Genomic DNA, 18290 nt, shown 5'->3' on the forward strand with positions numbered 1-18290 from the left:
GTGTCCCAGTCCGTCCCAGTCCGTCCCAGTTCACCCCAGTCCGTCCCAGTACGAGCCGGACGCTCCCAGTCCCTCCCAGTCACGCTCACACAGTCCCAGTTTATCCCAGTCTGTCCCAGTCAGGCTCTGACGCTCCCAGTCTGTCCCAGTTTGTCCCAGTCCATCCCAGTCACTCACACGCTCCCAGTCTGTCCCAGTTTATCCCAGTCTGTCCCAGTTCACCCCAGTCGCACTCACATGCTCCCAGTCTGTCCCAGTTTGTCCCAGTCCATCCCAGTCACACTGACACAGTCCCAGTCCATCCCAGTTCACCCCAGCCACACTCACACGCTCCCAGTCCCTCCCAGTCTGTCCCAGTCCATCCCAGTTTATCCCAGTCCGTCCCAGTCACACTCACACGCTTCCAGTCTGTCCCAGTTTGTCCCAGTTTATCCAGTCTGTCCCAGTCACACTCACATTCTCCCAGTTTGCCCCAGTTCACCCCAGTCACACTCACACGCTCCCAGTCTGTCCCAGTCCATCCCAGTTTATCCCAGTCTGTCCCAGTTTATCCCAGTCTGTCCCAGTCCATCCCAGTTTATCCCAGTCTGTCCCAGTTTATCCCAGTCCATCCCAGTCAGGCTCCAACGCTCCCAGTTTATCCCAGTCCATCCCAGTTTGGGTTTATTACAGGAGCAGCCCGTGCTGGCGCAGCACGGCCGTGAACGGCGCCGCTTTCTTCTCCGCGCTGCGCTCGGCCCGGCGCCGCAGGCTCTGCAATGGGGGAAAAAACGGGAGAATTGGGAAAAACGGGGAAAAAAGCAGGGGAAAAAAATTCGGAAAACCCAGGGAAAAAAAGGTGGAAAAAAGAGGGGAAAAGACCGGGGAAAAAAGGGGAAATGAGGCATTGAGAGGTCCCCAATTTGGGGTTTTTCCTTCTCACCCCATTTTTCCTCCCTGTGAGGTCCCACATCCAAATTACGTTTTTTTCCCCGATTTTGAGGTGTTTTTTTTCCCCAAATTTTGCGGTGTTTTTTTCCATAATTTTGGGGTATTTTTTCCCTAATTTTGGGGTGGTTTTTTCCCCTAATTTGGGGTATTTTTTCCCCGATTTTGGGGTGTTTTTTTCCCCAATTTTGCTTTTTTTTTTTTTTTTTTCCTGATTTTGGGGTGATTCCCCCCCGTTTTCCTCACCATCATCTTCCTCTTCTTGTTGTAGCGGATCTTGGCCTTCTCCTTCCTCTTCTCCTCCAGGGCCTCGGTCACGTCCCGGTACTTCCAGCCCACCTCGTGTGCCAGGCGTCCCAGCACGGCAAACTGGGAGAAATGGGAGCTCAGGAATGACCCAAAACACCCCCAAATCCCCCAAAACACCCCAAAACCCCACGCCAAAAAAACCCCCAAAATCCCAGACCCAAAACAGCCCAACACCCCCCCAAGAAAATGGCTCAAAAACCACAGAACTGCCCCAAATCCACCTCGTGTGCCAGGCGGCCCAGCACGGCAAACTGGGAGCACTGGGAGCTCAGAAAACACCCCAAAATCCCCCAAAACCCCCCAGAAAACCACACACGAAACCCCCCAAATCCCACACCCAAAAACTGCCCAAAAAAACCCCAAAAACCCCAGAGAATTCACCCAAATCTGCCTTATGCCCAACCTGAATGCTGGAACCCCCAGCAAAAAAAACCATTAAATTCTAAACTCCCATAAATCCCCTAAAAACCCCCCAAAAAATCTCATAAAACCCTCCTAAAATATATAATCCCTACCAAAATCATATACGCCTTCTAAAATCCCATAAACCCCCCAAAATCTCCCTGAAATCCTCTAAAATCTCACAGATCTGTTAAAATCTTATAAATCCCCTTAAAACCGCAGAAACTCCCTAAAAAAATCTCATAAAATCCCATAGAACCCCCTAAAATCCCCCAAAACCCCTAGAAATTATCTAAAATGCTACAAAAATCCCCAAAACCCCGTAAATTGCCCCAAAACCCGTGCTCACCTTGCGGGTGGGTTTGAGGCGGATGATTTTCAGCGCCGCCGGCACCACCATGCGCTTCCGCTGCAAAATCCCAAATTTTGGGGTTTTTTGGGGCGTTCTGGGCGGGTTTGGGGGGTCTCGGGGCAGGGGGATGGGAGTTTGGGGGCTTTGTGGGATTTTGGTGTTTTTATGGGATTTTGGTGAAGATTACAATATTTAATTGTGATTTTTATCTGATTTTTTAGAGAGTTTCTGAAATTTTGAACATTTAACGAGATTTTAATTTTTTTTATGGGATTTTGGTGGGGATTACAAGATTTTAGGGGGATTTTATCAGATTTTTTTTTAGGGAGTTTGTGGAATTTTAGAGGATTTTGCGAGATTTTGGGGTTTTTACAGGATTTTGGTGGGCTTTACAAAGTTTCAGGGGAATTTTACCACTTTTTTAGGAACTTTGTGCGACTTTAAGAGTTTTATGGGATTTTAAGGGTTTTATGAGATTTTGGTGAGGATTACAAAACTCAATTGTGATTTTATCTGATTTTTAGGGCGTTTTTGGGATTTTGAAGACTTAACGAGATTTTAAGGCTTTTACAGGATTTTGTTGTGGATTACAAGATTTTAGGGGATTTTATCACGTTGGAGAGAGATCTTATTAACTTTTTAGGGGTTTTATGGGATTTCAGTATCCCTATGTGATTTTGGTGAGGATCACAAAATTCCAGGGGGATTTTAAGAATTTTTAGGAGTTTTATGGTATTTTAGTTTCCTGTGTGATTTTGGTGGGGGTTACAAGATTTCAGGAGCACTTTAACAATTTTTTACGGGTTTTTCACCAATTTCCTGGTGTTTTTGGGGTCCCGGGTGTCTCAGGGTTTGGGTTTTTCTCATCTCGAGTCAAACAATGTAGGTACAGGTGACATCACCGACACCGGGATTTGGGGCGGATTCCGCGGATTTTGGGGTGAATTCTGGGGATTTTGGGGCCCACCTTGTCGTAGGGAGGGGGGATCCCATCGAACACCTTGAGCCGCTCCAGCGCCGCCTGGCCCCGCTTGGTCTTGTGGGGCAGCATGCCTGGATTGGGGCGAAAAACCGGGATTTAGGGAAAATCGGGGTTTGGGGCGAAAAACCGGGATTTAGGGGAATTGGGGGTTTGGGGGAAAAACGAGGGATTTAAAGCAATTCTGGGTTTGGGGTGAAAGCAGGGGATTTAGGGCAATCTGAGGGTTTGGGGATTCTGGGGGATGTTGGGGAATTTGGGAGGAATTTTGAGGAATTTTTGGGTTTTTTGGGGTTCCCTCACTCCAGACTGTGTGTGTGGATTTTGGGGGGTTTGAGGGGGAGGATTTTGGGGTGAATTTTGGTGGTTTTGGGGTCTCTCTCACCTCTCACCATGCGCCAGAAGATGCGGCTGGGGGAAATTGGGGATTTTGGGGCAGTTTTTGGGGCAGATTTGGGGATTTTGGGGCAGTTTTTGGGGTGATTTTGGGGCGATTTTGGGGTGGATTTTGGGGCAGTTTTTGGGGTGATTTTGTAGCAGTTTTTGGGGTGATTTTGGGGCAGTTTTTGAGGCGATTTTTGGGGCAGATTTTGGGGCGATTTCTGGGTATTTTGGGGCCCTGGTCACCTCTCACGGTGCGCCAGAAGATGCGGCTGGGGGCTCGGAAGTGGAAGGGGCCCCGGGAAGGGTTGGTGTTCATCCTCTTCCTCAGGAAGGCCAGGAACTTCACTGCGGGGGAAAACGGGGTAGAAACGATCAAAAAAATGGTGCAGAATCCTCAAAAATATAGAGAACTCATTAAAAACGAGGCAGAATCCTTTAGAAATGAGAAAACCCATCCAAAATGGGGCAGAATCCTTCAAAAATGGGGCAGAATGCTTCAAAGACTCAGCAGAATTCATGGGGCAGAAACGGGGCAAAACCCCTCAGAAATGGAGAAGAATCCACCAAAAACGGGGCAGAATTCACAAAAATGGGGCAAAAACAGCTCAGAAATGGGGCAGAATCCTCGGAACTGGAGCAGAACTCCAAAAAAAAAAAAAAAAAAAAAAAGGGGCCAAATCCCTCAGAAACGGGGCAGAACTTATCAAAAATGGTGTAAAATCTCTCAAAAATGTGACTCAGGAATGGCCAGGATGGGGAAAAGGGCTGAAACCGCCCCAAACCCGGGGGTGCACCGGGAGCCCGGGACCTTCTGGAACCTTCCCAGGGCCTCTCCGTGACCCAAACCCGCCGGAACCGTCCCCAAACCCCGAGATTTCCCCCCGAAATCCGGTTTTTCCCCCCAGACCCCGCCCGCGGCACTCACGCTTGTTCCGGTAGAAGTTCCCGGAGATGTTGATGCCCTCGCAGCGAACCACGACCACGCGGCGGCCTGCGGACAGCGGCACCGGCCCGGGCCCCGTTAACCCCGGCTTTCTCACCATTTCTCCCCGCTCTTTCCCGGTTTTGCCCCTTCGTTTTAATTTTTTCCCCTTTATTCCTGATTTTTCCTTTTATTCCTGTTTTTTTCCCCATTATTCCCGCTTTCCCCTCATTAATATCGGTTTCCCCCGTTAATCCCGGTTTTTCACCCTTTTCCCCATTTTTTCCACCCATTATTCACGTTTTTTTTTTTTTCCCGGTTTCCCCCTCGTTATTCCCGGTTTTCCCCCGCGCTCAGCTGGTAGTGCATGTAGGCGCCTTTCATTGTCGCTAAACTCGACAGCCGACAGGGCTCATCACGGCGCGGGGGTCCCGGTGATTCCGCCGGTGTTATTCCCGTTCCCGGTAGCCGCCCCGGTGCCGCCGCCCCGCACTCACCCAGCAGCACCTGTTTGGCCACGATCGCCGCCAGCCGGCCCAGGAGGTGCCCGCGCCCGTCGATCACCAGAACCTGGGGCGGGGGGAGCGCCGCGGTGAGGCCCGGCCCTCACCGGGACCGCACCGGGCCCAGGCCGCACCGCGTGGCCGCGCCCCGCGCCGCCCCCGCCGCCCGCCCGCGGCCCCCCGCGCCCCCCGCGCTCCCCGCCGCTCCCCGCGCGCTCCCCGAGCCCCGCCGGGCCCTCCCGGATCCCCCCGGAGCCCCCCGAGCCCTCCCGGTGCCCCCGGGCCGCACCCGCGGCTCCGCCATGGCCGCCGCCCGCCTCAGAAAGAGGCCACGCCCCCTGCGGGAGCGCCGCTTCCGCCGCGCGGGGGCGGAAGTGACGTAGCGGGGAGGGGGGAAGGAACCAATGAGGGAGGGAAGGGGGGGACTGGGGGTGGGAGAATCCAATCGGAGTGCGGGAGGGGGGGTCTCCGTGTGCCCGGAGAATTCCAGTGCTCCCAGTATGGTTCCAGTATGATCTCAGCGTCCCTCCAGTGTCCCTAGAACCACCGCCAGTGCTCCCAGTATGATCCCAGTGCCCCCTCAGTATCCCTCCAGTGCCACCCAGCGCCCCCCCAGCGATCCCAGTACATCCCAGTACGATCCCAGCGCCCCTCCGGCGCTGCCAGTGCCCACCAGTATGATCCCAATGTGCTCCCAGTACCAACCAATGCCACTCCCACAACCTCCCAGTGCCCCCCAGTCCCTCACTCCAGGCTCTCACACGGCCGCTTTCTGCATTTATATTTATAATTATATTTATTTTATTTATATATGTACAGCGGTGGGGGGGCGGCTCTGGGCGGGTCTCGGGGGTCCCTTTTGGGGTCCCAGAGGATCTCGGGGGTCCCTGGGACTTCCTGGAGTCCCTTTTAGGGGGTCCCTGGGTCTTCCCGAAGGTCTCGGGGGGTCCCTTTTGGGGGTTTGGGGGGGTCCCCGGTGGTCCGGGGGGTCCGTGGAGGGTCTCGGGGATCCCTTTGGGGTTCTTGGGGATCTGGGGGGTCCCCGGTGCTCTCAGGGAGGTCCCTGGTGGATCCGGGGGGGTCTCGGGAGTCCCTGGGGTCCCTTTTCGGGGTTCTTGGGGGTCTCGGGGGGGTTCCCCGGGGATTCCCTTTTCGGGGGGCGTGGCCGTTCTCAGGCCCCGCCCCCGGTGGCCGGGGTGGTGCCGGTGGCCCCGTAGCTGGCGGGGGGCCCGCCCGGGGGTCCCCCTCCCCCCACCCCCCCTTCCTCCCCTTCCTCCTCCTCCTCCTCCTCGTCGCTGGCCACGCCCCCCGGCGCCAGAGGCTCCGCCTCCTCCCGCGGCGGCTCCGCCCACGGCTGCGGCTCCCCGGAAGCGAAGACGCCGTAGAAGGCCACGCCCCCGTAGTGCACGAGCGCGGCTATCAGGAACACCCACTGCCACTCCTCGCGCGTCTGCGCCAATCAGCGCCCGCCGCGCGCCGCGCGCCGGCCAATCCGCGACGAGCGGGGGCGGGACCCAATGGGAACGAGGGGAGAGAGCGGGAAAGGGAGGGGGCGTGGCCGAGGGGAGGGCGGGGAAAGAAGAGCGGCGGGGCCAAAGGGAGGGGGCGGGGCCAGGCGGGCGGTGATTGACAGGAGGGGCGGTGAGTGACAGGAGGGGCGGTGAGTGACAGGCGGGCAGGGCGACCCTCAAATTCCCGTTTCCGTCTGTCGCCCCCAAGTCCCTCTGTCCCCTCAGTGTCCCCAATGTCCCCTGGGTGCCCCCAGTGTCCCCAATGTCCCCTCAGTGTCCCCAGTGTCCCCTCACCTTGTGGCGGGTGAAGGCCCCCGCGATCAGGGGACACACCATCCCGGACAGGGTCCCCAATGATGTCCCCAATGTCCCCTCACCTTGTGGCGGGTGAGGGCCCCCACGATCAGGGGACACACCATCCCGGACTGGGTCCCCAATGATGTCCCCAATGTCCCCTCACCTTGTGGCGGGTGAGGGCCCCCACGATCAGGGGACACACCATCCCGGACAGGGTCCCCACGCCGTTGCTCAGCCCCATCAGCACGCTGGCGTAGCGCGGCGCGATGTCCAGGTGGTTCACGTTGAAGCCTGGCAGGGACAGCGGGGTCGGGGCGGGGTCAGGGCGTGTCCCAGGTGTCCCCAGGTGTCCCCAGGTGTCCCCAGGTGTCCCCGTGCCCACCCGAGATGGCGAAGCCGCTGAAGCCCACGGCCAGCACCAGGAAGGAGATGGCGACAGCGCGGGAGTGCGAGTAGCCGACCACCAGCAGCAGCGTGGCCTCCATGCCGAACCCTGCGAGGGGACAGTGTCACATTGTCGCTGTCACCGTCACAGTGCCACATTGTCATTGTCACCGTCACAGGGTCACAACGTTATACTGTGATATATCTGTGATGTATTATATTGTGTTATATCCCGTGATGGCGGGAGTGCGAGCAGCCGACCACCAGCAGCAGCGTGGCCTCCATGCCGAACCCTGCGAGGGGACAGGGGACAGTGTCACAGTGTCACATTGTCATTGTCACCGTCACAGCGCCACAATGTTATACTGTGATATATTTGTGATATATTATATTGTATTATATTGTCACTGACCCCCGCAGTTCATCATCTTGCGCACGTTGGTGGTGGACATTGTCACTGTCCCACTGTCCCTGCTGTCCCTCTGTCCCTGTCACACTGTCCCCAGTGTCACACACTGTCACGGGCTGTCACACACTGTCACACCCAGTGTCCCCAGTGTCACTGACCCCCGCAGTTCATCATCTTGCGCACGTTGGTGGTGGACATGAGGCCGCGCGAGCGCAGGAAATCGGCGATCTGCCCCCCGATGGGCACCACGATGGTCATCACCAGGTGGGGCAGGGCCGAGAGCAACCCAACCTGAAAGAGACGAAAAAATTATATATAAATAAAGTGTAATAACTGAATAAATCACTTGTCTGTAAATAAGATAACGGAATAAATCAATTGTCCCCGATGGGCACCACAATGGTCATCACCAGGTGGGGCAGGGCCGAGAGCAATCCCACCTGGACAGAAAAACAAATAAATAATATATAAATAGAATAAAATTACTGAAAAATCAATTGTCTGTAAATAAAATAATGGAATACATCAATTGTCTGTAAATAGAATAATGGAATAAATCAATTGTCCCCGATGGGCACCACGATGGTCATCACGGGGTGGGGCAGGGCCGACAGCAAACCCATCTGTGGGTCACTGTGGTTTTTGGGATATTTTTGGGCTGTTTTTAGGTGTTTTTTGGGGTTTTTTTGAGCGCACCTTGCTGATCTCGAAGCCGAACACCTCCTCGAAGTAGGCGGGCTGGCTGATGAGCAGCAGGTAGAAGGTCCAGCTGCGGCAGAAGTTGGCCACGATGATGGCGTAGACGGGCATGGAGGTGAAGAACTGGCGCCAGGGCGTGGCCAGCTGCGGGCACGGGGGGGGAAGGCTGACCCCAGGACACCCCCAGGACACTCCCAGGACACCACTGACCACCCCCAGGACACCACTGGCCATCCCTGACCACCCCCAGGACACCACTGACCACCCCCAGGACAACACTGGCCATCCCTGACCACCCCCAGGACACCCCCAGGACACCCCCAGGACACCACTGGCCATCCCTGACCATCCCTGATCACCCCCAGGACAACACTGGCCATCCCTGACCACCCCCAGGACACCACTGGCCATCCCTGACCACCCCTGACCACCCCCAGGACACCGCTGACCATCCCCAGAGTGACCCCGGACACCCCCAGGGCAACCATGACCACCCCTGACCATCCCCTGACAGACCCAGGCCACCCCTGACCATCACTGACCACCCCCAGGATGCCCCCAGGACACCACTGACCACTCTGACCATCCCTGACCACCCCCAGGACACCACTGGCCATCCCTGACCACCCCTGATCATCCCCAGGACGCCCCCAGCGCCCATCCCAGTGTTCCCAGTCCCTCCCAGTCCCTCCCAGTCCATCCCAGTCCATCCCAGTGACCATTCCCAGTGCCTCCCAGTGACCCCAGTGACCCCAGTGACCGTTCCCAGTCCTTCCCAGTCCCTCCCAGTCCATCCCAGTGACCCCAGTGACCATTCCCAGTGCCTCCCAGTCCCTCCCAGTGACCCCAGTGACCGTTCCCAGTCCCTCCCAGTCCCTCCCAGTGACCATTCCCAGTCTAACCAGCAGCGGGTTGCTGCCCACGCTCTCCCCAGTGGCCATCCCAGTGACCCCAGTGACCGTTCCCAGTCCCTCCCAGTCCCTCCCAGTCTAACCAGCAGCGGGTTGCTGCCCACGCTCTCCCCAGTGGCCATCCCAGTGACCCCAGTGACCGTTCCCAGTCCCTCCCAGTCCCTCCCAGTCTAACCAGCAGCGGGTTGCTGCCCACGCTCTCCCCGATGCTCTCCTCGATGTATTTCCGCTCCTCGGGCGAGATGGTCGGGTGCTGGGCCGGGCTCTCGTAGGACACCAGCACCCAGAACATGTACCACAGCACCCCGAAACTGCCTGACGGGAAATTGGGGTTACTGGTTATACTGGGAGCACTGGGACGGGTCAGTGGGATCAATGGGAAAGGGACCAGAGCACCCCGAAACTGCCTGGGGTTACTGATTATACTGGGGATACTGGGAGCACTGGGGTTACTGGGAATACTGGGAAGGGTCATTGGGGTAACTGGCACGGGTACCAGAGCACCCCGAAACTGCCTGCGGGTCACTGGGGTTACTGGGGATACTGGGACAGGACACTGGGGTTACTGGGAGCACTGGGAGGGGTCCCCAAGGGGGCTCGGGGGGTCCCGGGGGTCCCGGGGGTCTCAGGGGGGGTCTCGGGGGTCTCAGGGGGGTCTCAGGGGGTCCCGGGGGTCTCAGGGGGTCCCGGGGGTCTCAGGGGGGGTCTCAGGGGGGGGTCCCGGGGGTCCCACCGTAGACGTAGAACACGGAGCTCCACCCCGTGTACTGCACCAGGACCCCGGCCAGGGGCATGGCCACCACGGCGCCTGCGTACGAACCTGGGGGGGCAGGGGGCGTCAGTGGGGACCCCCAAACCCCCTGAGACCCCCCGGGACCCCCCCCATATCCCTGGGACCCCCCGGGACTCCCCCAGACCCCCCAAATCCCCGTAGGACCCCGGCCAGGGGCAGCACGGCCACCACGGCCCCTGCGAAGGAACCTGGGGAGGGGGCGTCAGTGGGGACACCCCCAAAACCCCCAGGATGCCCCCAGACCCCCCGAAGTCCCCAGACCCACATTACCGCAGAAGGCCGTGGTGGCGAGCCGGCTCCCAGAGCCCCCCAGACCCCCCCGAAGCCCCCAGACCCACATTACCGCAGAAGGCCGTGGTGGCCATGCAGCTCCCAGAGCCCCCCGAAGCCCCCAGACCCCCCGAAGCCCCCAGAGCCCCCCAAAGCCCCCAGACCCCCCGGAGCCCCCAGACCCACATTACCGCAGAAGGCTGTGGTGGCCAGGCAGCCCCCCAAAGCCCCCCGAAGCCCCCAGACCCACATTACCGCAGAAGGCCGTGGTGGCTCGGCGGCCCCCCGAAGCCCCCAGACCCCCCGGAGCCCCCAGACCCCCCGGAGCCCCCCGAAGCCCCCAGACCCACATTACCGCAGAAGGCCGTGGTGGCTCGGCGGCCCCCCGAAGCCCCCCGAAGCCCCCCGAAGCCCCCAGACCCCCCGGAGCCCCCAGACCCCCCGAAGCCCCCAGACCCACATTACCGCAGAAGGCCGTGGTGGCGAGCCGGCTCCGCTCCAGGGGCGGCGCCCACTTGCTCCAGATGCCGTGACAGGCGGGGTAGGTCACGCCCTGCCGGGAAAGAGGCGGGGTCAGCGCGGGACACGCCCACCGGGACACGCCCTGATGGACAGGGACACACCCAACCCTGGCCACGCCCACACAGCCACACCCTGATGGGCAGGGACACACCCAGCCCTGGCCACACCCACTATGCCATGCTGTGATGGACAGGGACACACCCGACCCTGGCCACGCCCACCACAACGCACCTTGATGGACAGGGACACACCCAACCCCGGCCACGCCCCAACCTCAGCAGCTGAACAGCAGAACCCACCCGGAAACCGCTACCCCAAAAACAGCCCAAAATCCCCCGAATTCACCCCAAATTTTGATGCTGACCTCCACCAGGCCCTGCGTGACGCGCACGGCGATGACGCAGCCCCAAACACACCCAAACACACCCAAACACACCCAAAATCCCCCGATTTCACCCCAAATCACCTCCACCAGGCCCTGCATGACGCGCACGGCGATGACGCAGCCCCAAACACACCCAAAATCCCCCAAATTCACCCCAAATTCCCTCCTTACCTCCACCAGGCCCTGCATGACGCGCACGGCGATGACGCAGCCCCAAACACACCCAAACGTACCCAAAATCCCCCGAATTCACCCCAAATCACCTCCACCAGGCCCTGCATGACGCGCACGGCGATGACGCAGCCCCAAACACACCCAAACACACCCAAAATCCTCCAAATTCACCCCAAATTCCCTCCTTACCTCCACCAGGCCCTGCATGACGCGCACGGCGATGACGCAGCCCCAAACACACCCAAAATCCCTTGATTTCACCCCAAATCACCTCCACCAGGCCCTGCATGACGCGCACGGCGATGACGCAGCCCACGTGCGCGCGCGCGGCCGACGGGATCAGCATGTTGAGCACCGAGGTGGAGACGATGGCCAGCCCGAACACCCTGCGGGGACACCTGGGTGACGCCCGGGACGCGCCCGGGCCGGCCCCGCCCCCGGCCCCGCCCCGCTCACCTGTTGGCGGCGAATTTCTGGGCGATGAAGCCGCCGGGGATCTGCGTGACGATGTAGCCCCAGAAGAAGGAGCCGTGGATCATCCCCACGGTCTCGGGGTCCCAGTTGAACTGGGCGCGCTGCCGGGAGGGGAGGGGCCGCTGGGGCGGGGCCTGGGCACGCCCCGGACACGCCCTGGGCAGGTGTGTGTGTGCCCCGCGCACCTGGCTGTGTCTCCACAGTGAGCCCACGCCTGTCCCCACATCCCCACAGGTGACACTGAACTGACCCCACACCTGTCCCCACACGTGACCCCGAACTGACCCCGCTGACCCCACAGGTGACCCCGAGCTGACCCCACGGGTGACCCCAAATTGACCCCACAGCTGGCCCAGAGCTGACCCCCGCTGACCCCACACCTGACCCCACAGGTGCCCCCGTACCTGTCTGTGGGCGGGGTTGACCCCAGGTGCCCCCATACCCGACCCCATACCTATCCGTGGGCGGGGCTGACCCTGTACCTGCCCCTCACCTGTCCGTGGGCGGGGCTGACCCCACACCTGACCCCTCACCTGTCCGTGGGCGGGGCTGGGCTGACCCTGTAGCTGATCCCTCACCTGTCCGTGGGCGGGGCTGACCCCACACCTGCCCCTCACCTGTCCGTGGGCGGGGCTGACCCTGTACCTGCCCCTCACCTGCCCGTGGGCGGGGTTGACCATGCTGACCACGGCCACGCCCAGGTTGCAGCGGATGCCGAAGCTGATGCAGAAGCCGATGCCGCAGAGGATGGCGATGCCGTAGCGCCGGGGCAGCCCGCAGAAGGTGCAGTCCAGCACCGGGGGGCGCGGCCCGGCGGGGGTCCCGCCCGAGAGCCCCCCCGAGCTCAGCTCCAGGCTCTCGGGGTCCTCCTGGCGGCGCTCCAGGAACCTGCGCGACACCGGGGGGACACTGAGGGGACACCGGGGGGACACCGGGGCTGGGGGACACCGGGACACTGGGGACACTGAGGGGACACCGGCGCTGAGGGGACACCGGGGCTGGGGGACACCGAGGGGACACCGGGGCTGTGGGGGCTATGGGGACACCGGAACTCTGGGGACACCGGGGGCTATGGGGGCTGTGGGACATTGAGGGACACCGGGGGCATTGGGGGTCCCGAGCCCCCCCGAGCTCAGCCCCAGGCTCTCGGGGTTGTCCTGCCGCCGCTCCAGGACCCTGCACAGCCACTGCCCTTTTGCCCCGCGCCACCCCTGTCCCCGAGTCCCTTTCCCCCGTGTCCCTTTCCCCCGTGTCCCCAGTGCCCACCGCCTCGTGTCCCCCTGTCCCTTTTCCCCTGCTACGTCCCTGTGTCCCCGCTGCGTCCCCCCCGTGTCCCTTTTCCCTCCCCTTGTCCCCCCTGTCCCTGCGCGTCCCCCCTTGTCCCCTCCTGTCCCCCGTGTCCCTTTTCCCCCACCGTGTCCCCCAGTCCCCCCCAGTGTCCCCGTGTCCCCCCGTGTCCCCCCCAGTGTCCCCAGCCCCTTCCTGTCCCCCCCCTGTCCCCGTGTCCCCCCCGCAGCCGATTAAATCTCTCTCTAATCCCCGCGGTGGCGGCGACAGCCGGGAGGGGACACGGGGGGGACACGGGGACAGGGACAGGGGAGGGGCCGGGGACACGCGTGGCACGGACACGAGCGGGGGGGGGGACACGGGGGGAGCGCCCGAGACGCCCCAAAAACCCAAAACCCCCCAAAAACCCCCCAGGGAAACCCAAAAACCCCCCAAAAAACCGCCTGGGAAAGTGACGCCCCCGAGCCCCCCCAAACCCTGATCCCCCAAAGCCCCAAAGTAACCCGAGACCCCCCCCAAAAAACCCCACAAAACCCAAGACCCCCCAAAAACCCCGGCAAACCCCACCCCAAACCCTCCACGGCAAAGCGACCCCCCCAAACCTGAGACCCCCCGAAACTGCCGGCAAACCCGAGACCCCCAAAATCCCCAAAACCCGACCCCAAAACCCCCCGGAAAACGCGATCCCCCCAAAGCTCAACAGACCCTCCCCAAACCTGGGGGTCTCACCAGTGCAGCCCCCCCAGGACCCCTCCCCAAGCCCGGGGGTCTCACCGGTGCAGCCAGCCCAGCCCGGCCCCCAGACCCCCATATCCTCCCCAGGACCCCTCCCCAAGCCCGGGGGTCTCACCGGTGCACCCAGCCCCCCCAGGACCCCTCCCCAGCCCCACCCCGGGGGTCTCACCGGTGCAGCCGGCCCAGCCCAGCCCCAGTGAGCCCCCAGACCCCCATATCCCCGCCAGGACCCCTCCCCAAGCCCGGGGGTCTCACCGGTGCAGCCGGCCCAGCCCGGCCCCCAGCTGCCTCCTGAACTCCTCCCTGTTGAACTCCATCGCCGCCTCAGGGCTCCACCATCACCGCGGGACCCCCGGGACCCCCCCCCGAATTCCCCCGCGCCGCTCCCGGGCAGCTCTGGGCGCCCCCCCGGCCCCCCCCGGCCCGGATCAGCCCTAAATCCCCCAAATCCCCCCCGGCCCCCCCCAAATCCCCCTGCGCCGGGGGGGGGCACGGACCAATCAGAGCACGGGGTAACGGTTTGCCTTTTATTGGGGGGTTTGTACCAAAAATGGGGAAGGGGAGGGGGCTGAGGGATCGGGAGGGGTCTGGGGGGGGGTCCTGGACAATCCTGGGGGCGTCCCTGAGCGGCTGGGGGGGCTCAGGAGCATCCTGAGAGCGGCCCCAAAGAGGTCTGGGGGTCCTGGGGGGTCCCGGGTGGGTGTTTCGGGGGGTCCCGGGTGGGTTTTTTGGGGGGTCCCGGGTGGGATTTTTGGGGGGGTCCCGGGTGGGATTTTGGGGGGTCCCGTGTGGGTGTTTCAGGGGGTCCCGTGTGGGTTTTTGGGGGGTCCCGGGTGGGTTTTATGGGGGGGTCCCGGGTGAGTGTTTCGGGGGGTCCCGGGTGGGATTTTGGGGGGTCCCGGGTGGGTTTTTTAGGGGGTCCCGGGTGGGTTTTTTGGGGGTCTCCTGGCGGTTTTCCCGGGGCTCCCTCACGCCCTCAGCAGCGGCATCGTCACCGTGAGAACCTGCGGGGGGGCGTGGCCACAGGGTCAGCGAGGGGGCGTGTCCCCGGTGGGAGGGGGCGTGTCCCCGGTGGGAAGGGGGCGTGCCCCCGGTGGGGAGGGGGCGTGTCCCTCCCCGCGGTTGCCATGGTTACCTTGGAGCGGCGGTGGAAGCGCGCGCGGCACCGCGCGGGGTCGGCGCGCATGCGCAGCGGCAGCCCCAGCTCCAGCAGCGCCCCCTGGCGGCCCGGGGCGGCCCCGGCAGCGCCCCCCGGCGGCGGCGCGGGGCGCAGCAGCAGCAGCCGCTCCTCGCTCAGCCCCAGCCACAGAGAGCCCGCCCCCTCCTGGGCGGGGCCACAGTGACGGCACGCCCACTGCGGCCCCGCCCCCGCCCCCAAGCACGGTGGAGACCCCTCCCAGCACCGGCCCCAGTGCCCCCCAGATCATCCCAGTGCCCCCCAATCCCCTCCCACTACCCCCATTTCCCATCCCAGTACCCCCAGATCCCCCCCCAATCCCCTCCCAGCACAGCCCCCAGTGCCCCCCAGTCCGTCCCAGTCCCCCCAGTTCCCCTCCCAGCTCCTCCCAGTTGACCCTAGCTCCGTCCCAGTCCCCCCCAACATCCCCCATATCCCCCGTTGCCCCTGGTCCCCCCCCAGTATCCCCAATATCCCCAGCTACCCTCCCAGTCCCTCTCAGTATCCCCAGTTCCCATCAGTTCCCCTCCCAGTTCCCTTCCATTATCCCCAGTATCCCCAGTTGCCCCCCCAGTCCCTCTCAGTATCCCCAGTTCCCGTCCCAGTTCACCCCAGTATCCCCAGTTCCCTTCAGTTTCTCCATTGCCCCCCCAGACCCCCCCATTGCCCCCCCATTGCCCCCCAATTCCCCCCCCCGTTCCCCACCTGTCCCAGGTGCACCCTCGCCTGCAGCTCCCGTGGCTCCTCAGCCGAGGGCGAGGCCACGACCACGAACGGGGGCGGCCCGGGGGGCTCCGCGGCTTTTGGGGAGGGGTCCCGGGGGTCGCGGGGGTCCCCGTCACCCCGGCAGCTCCTGCGTGCGGGGCTGGGGTCAGGCCGGGGGGCCCTGGGTGTGTTTGGGGTATTTGGGGAGGGGTCCCGGGGGTCCCAGGGATGTTTTGGTTAATTTGGGGAGGGGTCCCGGGGGCCCCAGGGACGTTTTGGTTAATTTGGGGAGGGGTCCCGCTCACCCCGGCAGCTCCTGCATGCGGGGCTGAGGTCAGGCCGGGGGGTATTAGGGGAGGGGTCCCGGGGGCCCCAGGGACGTTTTGGTTAATTTGGGGAGGGGTCCCGGGGGTCCCAGGGATACTTTGGTTAATTTGGGGAGGGGTCCCGCTCACCCTGGCAGCTCCTGGATGCGGGGTGGGGGCCAGGCCGGGGGGCCCTGGGTGTGTTCGGGGTATTTGGGGAGGGTCCCGGGGGTCCCAGGGACGTTTGGGTTAATTTGGGGAGGGGTCCCGCTCACCCCGGCAGCTCCTGGATGCGGGGCGGGGGTCGCGCCCGGATGTTCTGGGCCGCGATGGAGCCGAGGCAGCGCCGGTTCCGCAGCACGCGCCAGCCTGGGGAAATTGGGGAGGGGTCCGGGGTCATTGTGGGGAGGGGTCCCGGGTTATTGTGGGGAGGGGTCCCGGGTTATTGTGGGGAGTGGTCCCGGGGTTCAGGGGTAATTTGGGGAGGGGTCCCGGGGTGTCAGGGGTAATCTGGGGAGGGGTCCCGGGGTGTCAGGGGTAATTTGGGGAGGGGTCTCCCCCCCGCAGCCCCCAGACTCACCGGTGAGCTCCAGCTCCACCCCGTACTTGTCCGAGAGCCCCTCCAGGGCCACGGTCAGGAAGAACTCCAGGTACAGGGGGTCGGCCTGCAGACCCCAGACCCAATTCACACCATCAGCCCTCAGCAAGGAGACCCCAGACCCAATTCACACCATGAGCCCTCACCAGAGAGACCCCAGACCCAATTCACACCATCAGCCCTCCACAGAGAGACCCCAGACCCAATGCACACCATCAGCCCTACCCAGAGAGACCCCAGACCCAATTCACACCCTGACCCTCACCAAAGAGCCCCCAGACCCAATGCACACCCTCAGCCCTCAACAGAGACCCCAGACCCAATTCACACCCTGAGCCCCCCAAGGAGCCCCCAGACCCAATTCACACCCTGAGCCCCCCAAGGAGCCCCCAGACCCCCATTTAATGCCCCCGGCCCCACCTTGGGCGTCCTGAAGAACCCCGAGTTCACCCCCATGAGCCCCCAGACCCCATTTGATGCCCCCAGACCCCATTTGGTGCCCCCAGACCCCATTTAGGGCCCCCAACTCCACCTTGAGCGTCCTGAAGAACCCCGAGTTCACCACCACGTCGTAGGCCGTGCAGCCCCTTCCCCCTGCGGGGTCACAGCAGGGTCGGGGGGGGATTGTGGGGAGGGGGCTCTGGGGCGGGGGGGGATTTTGGGGCGGGGTGTCTGGGGCGGGGGTTATTTGGGGCGGGGTCCCTGTCGCGGGGGGTATTTGGGGCGGGGTCCCTGTCGCGGGGGTTATTTGGGGAGGGGTCTCTGTCAGGGTTATTTGGGGCGGGGTCCCTGTCGCGGGGGTTATTTGGGGCGGGGTCCCTGTCGCGGGGGTTATTTGGGGCGGGGTCCCTGTCGCGGGTGCTATTCGGGGCGGGGTCTCTGTCGCGGGTGCTATTCGGGGAGGGGTCGCTGACCTCGGTCCAGCTCGGCGTGCGGCTCCCCCAGGCTCATGGGGATGCGGAAGGCGCCGCCGGGCCCGGGGGGGTCGCGCAGGAGCCGCTGCAGCCCCGGGGGGGGCACGGGCGGCGGGGGCGGCACCGCGGGCGAGTGGCAAACGTTGAGGAACACCTTGGGACCCCCGCCCGCCGCGCGGGTCTTGACACAGAAACCTGGGGGGAAAATGCACCAAAATCCAGAGAAACCCCCCCAAAATGCACCTTGGGACCCCCGCCCGCCGCGCGGGTCTTGACACAGAAACCTGCGGGGAAAATGCACCAAAATCCAGAGAAACCCCCCCAAAATGCACCTTGGGACCCCCGCCCGCCGCGCGGGTCTTGACACAGAAACCTGGGGGGGAAATGCACCAAAATCCAGAGAAACCCCCCCAAAATGCACCTTGGGACCCCCGCCCGCCGCGCGGGTCTTGCCACCCAGGCCTGAGGGGAGAGGAATCCAACGGAGCCCCCCCAAAATCCCCCCGAGCCCCCGAAATCCCCCCGAGCCCCGTACCCGGCTGCGGGGTCACGGCCCGGGCGGGGCCGGCGCTCGGCGCCTCCTCAGGGTCCGGGGCCACCTGCGGGAACCGGGAGGGTCGGAACCGGCACCGGCCCCGGGAGCGGAACCGGCACCGGCCCCGGGCCCCACCTGCAGCAGCAGCCGCCGCAGCGCCGCCGCCTCCTCCTCCTCGTCCGCCTCCAGCTCGGCCGAGAGCAGCGACGGGTCCGCCATGGCCGGAGAGACGCGAGAGCTCCGGGACCCCCGAGAACCGCCCGGGAGCCCCGAAACCGCTCCGGGCCCCGCCGGGCCCCAATAACAGCGCCGGCACCGCCCGAAACTTCCGCTTCCGGCGCGGACCCGTCCCCATGGTTACCAAGGCAGCCCAGGCATCTTCCGCCTAGGCTCGGTGGTTCCGGTGCCGCTCTAGCCATTTCCGGTG

General features: G+C 63.0%; 3 protein-coding genes and 2 non-coding genes across 5 annotated transcripts; all 5 read right to left on the reverse strand.

Annotated features, from left to right (window-relative positions):
• Nucleotides 1–636: 636 nt before the first annotated feature.
• LOC134433686 (large ribosomal subunit protein uL13-like) lies at nt 637–5111 on the reverse strand. The gene is made up of 8 exons (XM_063182446.1): nt 5068–5111; nt 4773–4845; nt 4279–4344; nt 3597–3698; nt 2958–3043; nt 1988–2047; nt 1174–1296; nt 637–753 (listed from the first exon to the last, which is right to left on the reverse strand). The coding sequence occupies exons 1-8, from the start codon at nt 5080–5082 to the stop codon at nt 667–669; spliced, it is 612 nt and encodes a 203-aa protein (XP_063038516.1). The 5' UTR covers nt 5083–5111; the 3' UTR covers nt 637–666.
• On the reverse strand, nt 2829–2899 carry LOC134433697 (small nucleolar RNA SNORD34). The gene has a single exon (XR_010031689.1). It is a non-coding gene; the product is annotated as a small nucleolar RNA SNORD34 (small nucleolar RNA).
• LOC134433695 (small nucleolar RNA Z195/SNORD33/SNORD32 family) lies at nt 4623–4701 on the reverse strand. The gene has a single exon (XR_010031687.1). It is a non-coding gene; the product is annotated as a small nucleolar RNA Z195/SNORD33/SNORD32 family (small nucleolar RNA).
• Nucleotides 5112–6550: 1439 nt separating the features above from the next.
• Nucleotides 6551–13946, reverse strand: LOC134433685 (vesicular glutamate transporter 1-like). The gene is made up of 11 exons (XM_063182445.1): nt 13885–13946; nt 12153–12495; nt 11590–11708; nt 11405–11519; nt 10518–10605; nt 9723–9809; nt 9165–9304; nt 8076–8222; nt 7538–7670; nt 6969–7079; nt 6551–6877 (listed from the first exon to the last, which is right to left on the reverse strand). The coding sequence occupies exons 1-11, from the start codon at nt 13944–13946 to the stop codon at nt 6693–6695; spliced, it is 1530 nt and encodes a 509-aa protein (XP_063038515.1). The 3' UTR covers nt 6551–6692.
• A 480-nt stretch (nt 13947–14426) lies between these two features.
• Nucleotides 14427–18193, reverse strand: LOC134433683 (PIH1 domain-containing protein 1-like). Its single transcript, XM_063182444.1, has 9 exons — nt 17999–18193; nt 17864–17927; nt 17329–17523; nt 16947–17008; nt 16397–16481; nt 16092–16185; nt 15512–15659; nt 14765–14953; nt 14427–14633 (listed from the first exon to the last, which is right to left on the reverse strand). The coding sequence occupies exons 1-9, from the start codon at nt 18080–18082 to the stop codon at nt 14598–14600; spliced, it is 957 nt and encodes a 318-aa protein (XP_063038514.1). The 5' UTR covers nt 18083–18193; the 3' UTR covers nt 14427–14597.
• Between the last annotated feature and the right edge of the window lie 97 nt (nt 18194–18290).

The sequence above is a fragment of the Melospiza melodia genome, unplaced genomic scaffold, assembly GCF_035770615.1.
Source record: "Melospiza melodia melodia isolate bMelMel2 unplaced genomic scaffold, bMelMel2.pri scaffold_236, whole genome shotgun sequence".
Taxonomy (NCBI): domain Eukaryota; kingdom Metazoa; phylum Chordata; class Aves; order Passeriformes; family Passerellidae; genus Melospiza; species Melospiza melodia.

What these genes read in the sequence shown, in the direction of transcription:
- LOC134433686 (XM_063182446.1), bottom strand. An exon ending in TCCCCCCTCCCTACGACAAG is followed by an intron (nt 2,048 to 2,957) that starts GTGGGCCCCAAA and finishes GGGATTTTGCAG; the next exon opens with CGGAAGCGCATGGTGGTGCC. An exon ending in ACAAGAAGAGGAAGATGATG is followed by an intron (nt 754 to 1,173) that starts GTGAGGAAAACG and finishes CCCCCATTGCAG; the next exon opens with AGCCTGCGGCGCCGGGCCGA.
- LOC134433685 (XM_063182445.1), bottom strand. Translation starts at nt 13,946, where the DNA reads ATGGAGTTCAACAGGGAGGAGTTCAGGAGGCAGCTGGGGGCCGGGCTG. An exon ending in TCGGCTTCGAGATCAGCAAG is followed by an intron (nt 7,671 to 8,075) that starts GTGCGCTCAAAA and finishes CGTCTCTTTCAG; the next exon opens with GTTGGGTTGCTCTCGGCCCT. An exon ending in CAAGATGATGAACTGCGGGG is followed by an intron (nt 7,080 to 7,537) that starts GTCAGTGACACT and finishes GTCCCCTCGCAG; the next exon opens with GGTTCGGCATGGAGGCCACG.
- LOC134433683 (XM_063182444.1), bottom strand. Translation starts at nt 18,082, where the DNA reads ATGGCGGACCCGTCGCTGCTCTCGGCCGAGCTGGAGGCGGACGAGGAG. An exon ending in GGCCGTGACCCCGCAGCCGG is followed by an intron (nt 17,524 to 17,863) that starts GTACGGGGCTCG and finishes TTTTCCCCCCAG; the next exon opens with GTTTCTGTGTCAAGACCCGC. An exon ending in CGCATCCAGGAGCTGCCGGG is followed by an intron (nt 15,660 to 16,091) that starts GTGAGCGGGACC and finishes CCCCGCACGCAG; the next exon opens with GAGCTGCCGGGGTGACGGGG.